This window comes from Atractosteus spatula, chromosome 5, assembly GCF_055471065.1.
Source record: "Atractosteus spatula isolate fAtrSpa1 chromosome 5, fAtrSpa1.hap1, whole genome shotgun sequence".
Taxonomy (NCBI): domain Eukaryota; kingdom Metazoa; phylum Chordata; class Actinopteri; order Semionotiformes; family Lepisosteidae; genus Atractosteus; species Atractosteus spatula.
Genome location: NC_142710.1, coordinates 7,784,213 through 7,797,316, shown reverse-complemented (window position 1 = coordinate 7,797,316; position 13,104 = coordinate 7,784,213). Strand labels below are relative to the sequence as shown.

General features: G+C 38.9%; 1 protein-coding gene across 1 annotated transcript; it reads left to right on the top strand.

Annotated features, from left to right (window-relative positions):
- The first annotated feature begins 321 nt into the window (after positions 1–321).
- Positions 322–8,643, top strand: LOC148833932 (E3 ubiquitin-protein ligase TRIM39-like). Its single transcript, XM_088917822.1, has 8 exons — positions 322–451; positions 4,002–4,112; positions 4,754–4,858; positions 5,961–6,107; positions 6,739–6,765; positions 7,221–7,247; positions 7,816–7,842; positions 8,126–8,643. Exons 1-8 carry the CDS (start codon positions 355–357, stop codon positions 8,641–8,643), a joined length of 1,059 nt encoding a protein of 352 aa, XP_088773948.1. The 5' UTR covers positions 322–354.
- Positions 8,644–13,104: the final 4,461 nt, after the last annotated feature.

The following is a 13,104-nucleotide window of genomic DNA, read 5'->3' as shown; positions in this document are numbered from 1 at the left end:
TTACTTCCTTATAAGAGCTCATCTCTTTCGTGTAATGATCACTTGTATTTCCAGTGCTGCTCTGAATTCAAGACCAGAAATCAGACCACAGCCCTCATATTTCTACAGTGATGATGCATGAGAAAGTATCAACATTTGCATCACCAGAAGAACAGAGAAAGAACTGAACCTGTGGTTAGATCACAACTTCAGTGCACAGGACATGTTAAATATATTAAAGAGAAAAAGGGGGGTTTTCTTATTTCCTTATAAAGTCAGGCTTGGCTTTTTCAGCTGTCAGTAGTGACAACCAGTATCTCCTGTGCTGTGTTGGACTCATGTCAATCTGCATTGACAGAAGCTGAACATTAAAACATGGAAGAGATTTACGCCAACATTGAAGATAGTTACAAGTTACCCAACTGCTACAAAGGAGGGGAAGCAGAACAGCAGAACAAAGGAAGACTAGGAGGTAATATAGCCACATCCTTTTTTCTTTAAGTGTGACTTTTTCACATCGATTCTGTAGATGAGTGATACTGCCTGGTTGAATAGGGCTAGATCAGAAATCACTGATTAATCACCAATTTCTAATGATCAGAATCAATTCCATTGTGATCATTTACACAGGTGATGTGTTACAGTATATGTTGTAACACAACAAGCTTTGATTACAAATTCATACACAATATTACAAACATTGTAGTACTTGCAAGCAGGCCAATGAACTATAAAGAAACTCAAATACCACATCTACTGTATATCTGTATCCGAAAAGTAAAAAAGTCTTGTGCTACAAGAAATTAATGGTTGTTAATACTCTATGGCCCTAGCTTTCTTAAACAGTTTGAACATACAAAATTACCTAACTCAGTGTCTTGGGTAAATATTTGTCCCTGTAGATTTGGTAAAAGACCTATTCAGACACTCCAGGAGGGACTTTCAACACACCTTCAGGGGAGATATTCTGAAAAGGCTGATCTTTTTAGTTCTGGAATCTGTGGACAAAATCCCAAAGAGACAGCTCTCCATACAAGATCCCAGCCCCCAGATACCTTCATCTGAGGAATGAACTACTGTATATAATAAGGGAGCAGTGTGCTTATCTATACCACAGATTGTGAATTCTACAATAGGCCAACTACACCTGCATTTTCACAAGATTATCAGGGAATTTGTTGTGCCTATTTGGAAGCCAATTAAAGGCCGAGAGTGCAGACAGAGGTTGTCTACTCACATCGTTGCAGTCTTATAGATGGTGAATTGGTTATGTGGTTTTGATAGAAACTAAAAGAGACATTGAAAGAGTGAGTGAAAGCTAGAAAAGGATGACATCAAGTAACGCCCTTGAATTTTCCATGTCAGTCCACTGGTAAGAAAGGTGTGCCCTGACACAGGCTCAATTTAGGGTAGGTAGGGTACCTGTAGGTCAGTTCCTGGGTCTTTTACATGCAGTTTCCTCATATGATGCTACCATTTATGCTACACCCTTCTACTTAATAAAAGTAGCTGTTCCTATCTTGTTTTTTTTTATAAAATCCAGAATATATCATTGTTTCTTAGCAATAGTGTATCTGTGAACAAAATGTTCACATCAAAATGTGAAATTGAAGGCTTAGGTAAAGAAAAAAGGTTCCTTTTGAAGAGCAGAAATAACCAGACTGTAACTCAAAGTAAAAACATAATCAAAATAAAGAGTTTATTCAACATCTAAAGAAGCCTTTTCATCTCTCAAGATACAGGTGAAAAGAAAAAGCTTCTCTGAATTTTCGATGTGTTTTATACAGGTACTGTAGATCACATCATACAATTTACATTGAAAAGCAGAAATGCCTAATATGGCAAAAATCTACAAATCTTCTTGTCTGTGGCTAAGATAACACATCTCAGTGACCACTAGGCAGCCTTTGATAAATGTTAGTTTCCTTTGTTGTGTTTTGGGTTCATTTATATAAATATATCTTGAACACAGTTGAACATAACACTAGGAATGCGTTTAATTTAACTTTTACTTGAACAGTTATTAAGCAGTTCCTTCCCAGGTCAGCCATCTTTGATCTCACACTAGCTTACTCTAGGGACTGTCTCACAATTACTAGACTAACTAAAACACAAAGGTATCATGAGATCCTTGTGGCAAAAAAATGTTAGCTTATTTGCTTCTGAATTTCAGGTTTTCAGACAACTAACAAAACAAACTGTTTGACACCTAATATTTATTTAGCATATGTGCGAAGAAAGAAAGACAGACTTCTGCAAAAGCAGTTTATGTTTTTAATTCTGCAACTTCATACGTGTATATGACTTTATAAAACAGTCTAATATTATTTTACTAAGGCATGGATATGTTTCCAATACTTCAATTTCTCTGTTGTTTTTTTGAGAAGTAAAGATGAAAGAGTAACACACTGTACAACATAGAAAACAAAAAGAAATGTATTTTCTACTACCTCAATTTAATGGCACTTTTTGGTAACTCTTACTGTAGACACTGCTCAGCAATATTAATAAAAATGGAGAAAAAAAAGTCTAGTACCATATCCCTTGCCAGCCACGAGAGTTATGTCCCTGAATAACCCTGAATTATACATTTAAAGATTTTTTCTAAAGTTCAACAATTTTGATTCCTTCTTAACCACGAGATTACCCTCTACAAGTGAATTTACTTGAGACAAGCAATTAATCGTACTGAAATTACTAGTTTTCTGAACACAACACTTTTTAAAGATTCAATAAGTTCGGAACGGTGCAGTCAGACTCCACACTCACTCCAGACAATGGCATGTTATCTCTCTATCCTATCTTTTACCCCACTGGATCCCTGTCCCTTCCCTGGCAGAGCTTGAAATTCCCACCTGGTGTGCAGATATCCTCACTTTGTGCTCTATATGTGCTCTAACACAGAAGGAATGACCATAATAACCAAGTAAGATTTCAGGTGGGCCAAGTTCCCAAGGTACCACTGCCACTCTGAGGACTAAGAGACACACTGTCACGATTGTAGTCCCACCCCCTTAAGGGCGCTACGGCTCTTTCACTTCTGACCTGATTTTGTGCACCTGCTCCCTGTTCCAGCCCCCTTTTCAGTTCTCCTTAAAAGCCAGGCGCTCACTCTATTCCGGGCTCTGCTCTGGTTTCCGCACCAGGCGAGTCCGGGACCTGGAAGCGCCTGGTCCTGTTTAGGTTTTATTTTCTGTTCCTGTTCCCCGCCGGTTCCGATCCGGTTCCTGTTTTTAATCGTCTGTCTAGGACGGACCGCCCAGCTTTGGACTTTTTCCTCCTTTTGGATTCTCCTTTGGACTTCTTCCTGGATTGTTTGCCTTGGCCACACCTCCCCCAAACACCAGCGCACCCAGGACACGCCCCCTGTTTTCATCCCTGTATCCTGCATGCTTTTTCCCCCATGTTTTCTTCACTTTTCCCTGGATCGTGTCGTCTGCATAGGGTCTGGAAAGAACTGTTCGTTACACACACTGCCTCCTTTATTGTTGACACTGGTGGGGGCGGGGGATTGTGGGGGACGAAGCAGGGGTTAGAAAACAGGCAAACCAGAGAGGTGAAATACTTGGAGCAAAGCTTGAGGTGCCCCATGTCCAAACTCAATTGCAGAGTCCTGAACTCTGCCAGGTCCAAGGATTTATTCACAGGAGCTCCTGGTGATTAGATAACCCACAGTCCAGCAGCCAGGGCAAACATGATAGGATGGCCATTATATTACCTATTTCCAATGATCTGGATCAATTACAATGTGGTCAGTTACACAGGTGATGTGTTACAAAATATAATTTAACACAGCACACATTTGTTACACCATTAATACACAATGTCAAAACCATTGGAGTGTTGGTACTGTAAATGCAGGCAAGCCAATGAACTTCAAAGTAACTTTGATACACAGTATCTCTATATCTGTATCTATAATTTAATAAAGTCCTGAGGAAATGGTTGTCCATTTGATTTTCCGTATACCTTTGGAGAGATATGTTGAAAAAACTGAATGTCTTAGAAAGTTTTATTTTCAGTTCAGGAAAAGAAATTCCAAAGAGATGGCTCTCCGTACAAGATCCAAGCCCTCATCTGCTCGGGTTTGAGCTGTGTGCTCCTGATAACCATTGTCATCTTCAGTTCTTATTGTAAGTACAGTAACTGATTTGTATTTTGATATTTGTAGCAGAAATGTATAGCAGAATGTGTAGCAGAAATGTCAAAGACAAATTAGCATGATCCCTGGGCTATTCAGAACAGTGGAATTCTGAGGACAAAACATAAAGTATCAGTGTTACCTTCCCAGCTTCTCCTCCCTCACTCCCTAGCTTGTCAGCAACTGTACTTCCAGTAGGCACAGCAGAATTCCTTTCTGTATTCTCAGGAAGCACATTCATTCCTGACTTGACTGCATGCTGTGTTTTGTATATCCCAGCCTCTTTCTTTCCTACTGTACAGTATATCCCAGTATTTCCCACCTCCTTTGGGACACTTCTCTATTCTGATAGAATCTCTATTCCAATATAATTATTTCTCCAGTGCTGTAACTGCCTTTTACACCTCTACCATCACAAAGATATAGCAGGAAAAGAGAAATGACGATGGAAGATGATTTAATTGTTGCTGTGATATGAATGACGTTCATTTATAAAAGCCCTATGTGTAATTCAACAAGACTGTAGTGTTGTGTTTAGTTATTGGGAAAGTAGGTTTATTTAAAACCTTGTTCAAAACAAAATCATAGGATGATTCCAATACCACTGTAATTCTCTTCTGATTTTTATTTAAGATTTTCTCAGGCCAGCAAGATCTGCCCAATTTCTACCCACAAACACCTCCCATGTGTACATAAATTGTTCATCTTCAAAGAGGAGCTCCTCTGCTTTTAAACAAGGTATTGTTATTAACCTATCTGGGTAAGTTGTTGTTTTTCAGGGCGCAATGATGCCTCTCAGGTCTCAGTCTCAGGTGATCATTAGAGCCTGGGTCCTCGGGTCATCAACACAGATACAGATGAACACTGCAGTAGGTTTGCTAACATGCTTGGCTGGTCTGTGTCAGTTTTGGATACTCCACTCAAAGCGCTTTACAGGTAATGGGGACTCCCCTCCAACACCACCAATGTGCAGCATCCACCTGGATGATGAAACGGCAGCCATAGTGCACCAGAACACTCACCACACATCAGCTATCAGGGGGGAGGAGAGCAGAGTAATTCATAGGTGGGGATTATTAGGAGGCCATGATTGGCAAGGGCCAATGGGAAATTTGGCCAGGACACCAGGGTTACACCCCTACTCTTTTTGAGAAACGCCCTGGGATTTTTAATGACCATAGAGAGTCAGGACCTTGGTTTTACATCTCATCCAAAGGACAGCACCTGTTTACAGTATTGAGTCCCCCTCACTATACTGGGGCATTAGGACCCACATGGACCACAGGGTGAGCACCTCCTGCTGGCCCCACTAACACCTCTTCCAGCAGCAACCTTAGTTTTTCCCAGGAGGTCTCCCATCCAGGTACTGACCAGGCTCACACCTGCTTAGCTTCAGTGGGTTGCTAGTTGTGAGTTGCAGAGTGATATGGCTGCTGCTATTGTAAACCCACTGGAACAATTAGTTGCTTAAACCTACACTTACAGTATACCATCTCCCCAATTCCAGTGTCTCAATATCTTCTCTAGAAAAAATAAAGAAAAGATCATTCTGCTGAAACTCAGGGTCCTTCAACAGTGCAGTGTTACAGTGTACAGTGTACAGAGAGCAGTGGTCAAAAAATCCTTCTCACTTTACTGGAGATAATAGTGAGAAGACAAATAGTCAGTTATTTATTTAAATCTTTTCACCAAAGCTTTTAATGTATTATTTTGCCTTACTCGTGGTTTCACAATAGTCAATCTGTTTTATAATTGTTTCTGTAACATATAATGTGTGCCTTTGCTTTGTGTTCCTTGAAAAGCACAGCTACATACTGTAAACTTGTCATTTTATACTTAGAACTGCGGACAATACTGGAGGACATTCACAACAGCTGTTTTAACCTGCAAGACAATTTGACTGATGTTCATGAAGAAGCTAAACGCTGCAACAACGCCATAAAGAGACACACCCTGGTCCAGCTGTGCAACAGCAGCTATATGATGGGTTGGTACAAGTGTGGATTTTCAAAGTTTTCTGTTCTGTATTATTTCCATCCACTGCTGACTCAAAAGAGACTTCTAAGCAAGCTGTCAGATTTAGCATCATTTTTTTTAGGTCAAGATAGCAGATAATATTAAATAGGAGGATCAGAAAATATTGTAGAAATAGCAAATAAAATTATAAAAAAAACATATAAAATTGTAGACTTTTATGAACATTTAGGGAAAATCCTTGGCAGATGCTGTCTAATAAAGTAATAATAAACATCATCAGGGTGAAGGATTTGTGCTGCCTTTGCATGCAGGAAAGAAGAACAAATGTGAAACATTGAACCAGAAAAGACTTATGTTGAAGCTTCACATTGTTCTTCCAGACAATGTAGGGAAGCAATAAAATGGCAAAACAAATACGAGTACCTTCAAAAGTACACTGATATCAAGCGGAAATATCACAGCTTGTTTAGAATGTTGTGGACAATCTGGTCACCATGTAAGAGAGAAGGTTTTGCTGATCTAGATACGGAGAGCTGAGCCCTGATTGCTTGTGAACACTAGGCGGAGCCAAACTTCACACAGCTTCAGTGTCCCACCATGTTGTCACTAATCTTGTTTTTTTCTTTCTTCACTTCATTAAGCTTGCTCTGTTCTTACTAAAATATCCAGTAAGTGAGTTTATTTTCTATCATATGTTTGTCTATTCGTGCTCAGGTGTCAGGAGAATTCTGTCAAAAAGGAATTACATTACGCTTTCTAAGTTGTATTGTGTATTACTCTTCTTTCTTCAAACTTTTCCAAAGGACAACAAAGAAAGTGAAGTTTTGGAAATGTATCGATGTATTAAGAAAATGTTTTCTAAAGTCATCTATACAGTTGCAGAAGTTTTTTTCTTTTCTTTCTTTGCACTTATGCTCAATTAATATTAGGTGTCATAAAGTTCATCTTGTTATTTGTGTATGGGCTGAGTTCGAAAGGAAATCAGCTAGTGTTCTTTGACCACAAGGAAACTAACATTTATCAATTCCTCTTACACTGATAACTGAAATAAATCAGTATCATTTATATATGATGGAAAAAATTAAATATCTGACATTGTACATGTGTTGTGTGCTCTTCACAGAGAGAGAAGGAAGCATACCTAGAGCAGGTAAGAATAACAATATTTAAGATCATTATGACAAAATCTTTCAAATTTATCTGAGCAGAATTTTAAATTCAAGGAATCATGATTAAGAATTATTTTCCATGACTCTGGGGAGAGTGTCTTAGCACTTATAGTTGCTTAGTGAAGGAAAAATACATATTCATTTTTCCTTTCCTATCAGACTCACACTGTAAAAGAGCCTGCTCTTTTGCCACAGATAGGTTTGAATATTAATCCAAACAACGTTGGCAGTGTTGGCAACATTACTGGCACATCCTTGGACTCTATAACTTGTCTTACCAGGCAACATATATACATATATCTTGTACATAAAATCTTAGACGACCCCCCTCATCCACTCTTTTTAGAATGTACTCTCCTACCCTCTGGGAGGAGGTACAGGATCATCTATATAAAGATGTAGAGAGCATTTATGTCCTTTATACTTGGAAGTATTCAATTGTTGAATAATAAAAAAAAATGTGTCTGTCTTTGAGTAATCCTTGGAAGAAAATCTGTATCCTAATACATAAAAATCAATTTAACAATTTTTGTTTTTTCTTTCTCCTAGTGTGGAAATGGATTCAAAATGCATCAGGTATCCTAATCAATGGCTGCCATTGTACAGTGTTTTTTATAAATGTATACAAATATACTCTTCTGGGAATAGTTGAAACAGAAGAGTTTCATTGGATAATATTAGATTAAATAATGTGATATATTATTGAATATGTTATATTGTATGAGTTAAATTTTTTTCTCCAACCTAACACTTACAATTTCTTAAGAAATTAATACAAATAATTTCTAGTGAATGTAAAAGTTATTTCCTTTGTTTAGGCATAAACCTCTGTTTATATAGTCATTGTCATTCTTTCCAGCTGATGTAGTCCTGGACCCTGATACAGCCCACATCAGCCTGAACATCTCCAAGGATGGGAAACGTGCAGTCTTGTCTGATGTGCCTCAGTCCCCTGCATCGACAAGATTTACTGTCAATATGGGTGTTTTGGGTAAAGTGGGATTCATCTCAGGGAGGCACTACTGGGAGGTGGAGGTGAGGGATAATCTGGACTGGGGTGTGGGCATCTTCAGGGGATCTGCTCCTAGAAATGCATACCTTAGACCTGAGAACGGGGCCTGGGCAGTGGAGCGGTGGAGTAAAACCAAGTTTAGTTTCATTACCGAACCCAGAACACCATTATCTCAGGATCTGCTTCCACAGAGAGTGGGGGTCTATATAAACTGTGAGGAAGGACAGCTGTCATTTTACAAAGTGGAGACTCAAAATCTCATTTACACAGCTAATGTACATTTCACAGAAAAATACTACCCATTGTTCTACACAAAAAGCAAAAAGGGCATTTCCATTGTTCCTTCTCTGAGTATTAAACTGTAACTAGACTTTGTAATTTTTTGTGAATAATATGCCAGATTTAAATATCGAAATCAGGGGCTAGAGATCCTGGTCCCGGAGGGTCTGTGCTGTAAAATGTTTGCTCTGTCAGTTTAGGGTTGAAAGAGGTTGATAAGTGGTCAGAATAAGCCAGTAATAGTTAATGCTCATCTATAAGAATCTACATGGCTTGGCAGCTCAGTGCCTTTCTGTTATCTGTCTACTCCCCACATTTTGACCTTCATTCATCCAACTTCAACTGGGCTTCTAGACATCCCTCAATCTCATTTACACTCTGTGGGTGACAGGGTCTACTCTTGCTCCTGTCACATGTTAAAAGACCAGTCAAGTCACAGGTCACAGGTCACAGGGTCATAGCCATGTGCTGAGATGTCAAGATGTCAAACACAGTTGATTGGATGTGACAAAATAATTTGCAATTCTAAATTATGAAATGGCAAGCTGAAAGTGATTGAAGCTTTGGAGACACACTGGCCTTCCAGGAGAAGGACTGGACTCCCCTGGATTAAATAATCTCTAGATTTACAGTACATGGCGGGCAAACTACAGCCCATCTCTTCCACCCCATCGCAGAACTCTGACACAACCAGCACCTTAACTGCTCTTTGGTTGTAAAAACATCCTGGACTGGACTGGAGTGGATTGGAAGGGCAACACGTTGAGCAATCCTGCTATAAGGCCACTGCACAGATGGTTTCAAACATCTCTGTACAGTATATCACCACATCAAAACACAAGAACTCCTCCAGTCCTTGTCTTTATATAGCGCTTTGCTCTGTCTAATCATTTAATTTATTTTTTATGCTTAATTGCTTATGGGGTCCAGGGGCTGAAGGTCTGTTCAATAATGAAGGAAGAGCTGGAACAAAGACCTGCAGTGGATTGGAGTGGAATGCACCCTCCACTAAGCCAGTGGTTCTCAAACTGTGGTAAAAGGAGAGCCCCTAGGCAGAGCAACGACCTGTATTAGAATTCAGTGGAATGCACCATCCACTAAGCCAATAACCAGATCAATTAGGCTGATAGAAACGCTGAAGTCTTCAGGCACTGTTGTCCTACAGGACTGTAGATCTTATCCTTCATTTACCCAACATCTTAGAGCTACAACATAAAAGAGCTTTGATTTTTTGTCTCTAAATAAGTGTTTATTTGGTTTGTCTTCATTCTCAGATTATGAATTATAATGAATATTTTTTTTTGTGTATTTGGTTTCCCATTTTGATAAAGACCCGTGTGTGATTTTGAAATGTCAATGAAGAGGCCTATAGAAAGCTCTGTGCTATTTTTACCTTTCCTCTTTGTCCTTTGTGCCCTTCTCCTGACACCTCAGTAAGACCCCTGTGTACAGTAACTATACAAGTTTTCATGTATACATGATGTAGTCATTCCTTCCTGTTTTTTTTTTCATTTAACAGGCAGTTTTGCACTCTTATGAGCCGGGTTCTCCTAAAGCATCACCATGATATTCTTTTGCTCACATCTTCTTGGATTAGGAAATTGATTTTTACTTTTTATTAAATTTTAACATTTTTTAATACGGGCTTGTGTGTGTGATGAGTAATCTAATATTTATACATTTGCTAACAACTGTACCAATGTGACTGCTGAACTGAAATTGAGCAGGAGTGTTAATGTTTTCATATACAGATGCAGCCATTCAAAATGCACGGTACAAACCCGCGGTACGGGAAAGCCACCGCAGGGCACCGCGGTAAGTGATTGGCTGGCCAAAATGACCGACAGGGGCACTCGTGGTGCATTGGTCGGTAGTGAAAGATTTAATCATTAAATCTCTTTACTGTGCACATTTTAATCCGCTTAGTATTGAATATTTCTATGAAATTTTACCACTAAAGGGAAATTTTAGTAGCTGAGCATTAAAAGAAGAGGAGCATAACGCATCTGAAGGTCATAAATGATATTAATTTAGGAACATAAACATTACTGTATGTAAACTGTACTGTGTATGGCTGGTCTTGGTTGTTTAAAGAAAAAATACACACCAGTCTTCCATTTCTCCCTAAACATTTTAAGCATGAAAGTTTTATGAAACGGTACCCAAATATGCGATTGCTGTATAGAATGAATTTTAATTAAAAAAAAATAATTAACCCGAAAATTAAGCTGTTTACATCTTCCGCCTGAGAACATAGTCACCCGTTGCTACACAATGCAGAAACAAAGCCACTAACTAGCAAAGAGAGGACATTAGCTAGCCAATATGATAAAGAAATAAATGATTATTTTGTTGATTTCTTTTGCACATTTATTTGAACATTTCCATCGATTGTACAAGCACTTGGAAATGCCCGTTTTCCATGTAAATAGTTCCCTGGTTCCGCACCCCGCACCAAACAAATTTATATTTCTAAATATCACATGATCGAATTTAAGTCATTTTAATAACAATGAATAGTCACCTATGCGTTACAATATAAACATTTATATTGATTTAAATCGCGTTTAAATCACCTTTATTTAAAACCCATAAATAAAGCTGATACTGTTTAGACTTTTAATTATTTAAAACTGTATTACAGCAGCACAATGCACAATGCAACGTAAATCGCTATCTTTGTCTTCTGCGTAATAATGTTCACCTCTCTGTCCAGCAAATTAACAATAATAGTAATAATGAACTTTATTGTATATGGCGCCTTTAAAGGTGGCTCCTCAAAGCGCTTTACAGGATAAAAACAATAACAACAATAGTGTTAGGCTGGGCAAACTATTTTTTTTTATAGAAATACAAAATGAGATATAATGATGTGTTCCGGCTTAGACATTAACGAAGAGCATAACGCGTGTACTGTATACACTGCAAGTACAACCCCCCTCTCTGCGGGAGTGCTGGCTGTGACGAATTAAACCGGTTTCACAGGTATTTTCAAAGTAGAAGGGGGCGAGATTTCCAACGAAAGACACGTCCCCCCCTCCAAAACCACCCAGTAAGTACAGTACTTACTAGTTAAGAAAGCTAGGCTCCTCAATGAAATCGCTTTAACATTCTAATGCGTTGGTGTAACAGTCCGGGCGTCGATTACAAACGCCAGCGGAGAGAGAGAACAGGGGAGGAATGTTGGTTTTGCATAAGGGGCGGGGCTATGGAAATGAGGTCTATTTGGGAATGTGGAGTTACATGTTCTGGCTGTTTGTGAATTATCATTGTTGAGTATGGAGTGTTGAGGTATTAATTTTGTGTAATGCTTTATGTTGAAAATTGAGGTGGATTTTGTTTATGATAAAGAGGATAAACTGGGATGGGAGGAGGGTTTGGTTTTGCATAAGGGGCGGGGTTATGATAATTGGAGGAATTTGAGAGAGTTTGCGGGCTATTTTTGGTTTGTATTACGAATAATTCGTACAAGATATTGAGATTTGTTGTTGTTTTGTTGAGATTTAACTCCGCAAGTCTGAGTTCTTGTATCCGTCCTATCCGAGCCCGAAAGTATTACAATATGTATCTTTATAGCAGGTGGTATACAGCTTTTTAGTATAGATTACACTTTGCTAAAATGTATTTAAAAAATAAAAACGATTCCAATCTAATCTTTCCACATTTGATCCCAAGATCCCAAGAAAAATAAATCTAAACGGGGAGAAAGCTATGCTGAAAGTTTATTAAGATACTTAGAAGACAAAGATATTAATTTATGTTGCATTTGTCTGATTGTGAATCAAAAAACACATATATTTAAACACGCGTTTGCGATTTAAATCAAAACGTGATTTAAATCAATATAAATGTTTATATTGTAACGCATAGGTGACTATTCATTGTTATTAAAATGACTTAAATTCGATCATGCGATTCGATCTTTACTTCTTTCTCTGGCTTTTGTTTTCCCGGCCACCTTGGCTTCTGGTTTCCTGGCCACTCTGGCTTCGGGTTCCCTGGCCTACCTGGCTTCTGTTTCCTTGTCTCCCTGGTTTTGTTATTGTTCCTTGCCCTCCTGTTCAGTGGTTATTTTTATGTGTGATTTTTTAAAATTATTTTTCGTGTTTTGTCTATCCGGGGTCCCACGCCCGCTGTCTCCCTGTCCCTGGCTCCAGGGCCTGCTGTCTCCCTATTTTTTCTCAGTCATTTTTATGTGTTGTTTGTTCCCCTGTTCCGTCAGGGCTTACTTTTTGTTGTATGTGCTTTTGTTACATGTTTTGTCTGTTTTTTTTTGTCTCGCTCCCCCGGATCTTTATCCACCCCCCCTTCCTCCACCCAATAAAGGTTTTTTACCCTGGAGGAGGGGGTAGCTCTCAGCAATGGACTCCCAGAGGTTTCCTTTCAGTTAAATGAGGTTTTTCCTCCCCCCAGTGTTGTGCAGTTTATATATTTTTTTTTGGTGTCAGGAGCTGCCCTTGTGGTGGGGGGGTTGGTACTGTCACGCCCTCCACAGCCGGAGGGCACTCCTGCTCTGTCCTGTTCCTAGTTTTCCTTTGTTTTTCTTC

Bases quoted from the DNA above. Each gene is read 5' to 3' on its own strand.
- LOC148833932 (XM_088917822.1), top strand. From the start codon at position 355: ATGGAAGAGATTTACGCCAACATTGAAGATAGTTACAAGTTACCCAAC. The intron at 7,248-7,815 runs GTAAGAATAACA...TCTTTCTCCTAG, and splicing joins AGGAAGCATACCTAGAGCAG to TGTGGAAATGGATTCAAAAT. The intron at 7,843-8,125 runs GTATCCTAATCA...CATTCTTTCCAG, and splicing joins ATGGATTCAAAATGCATCAG to CTGATGTAGTCCTGGACCCT.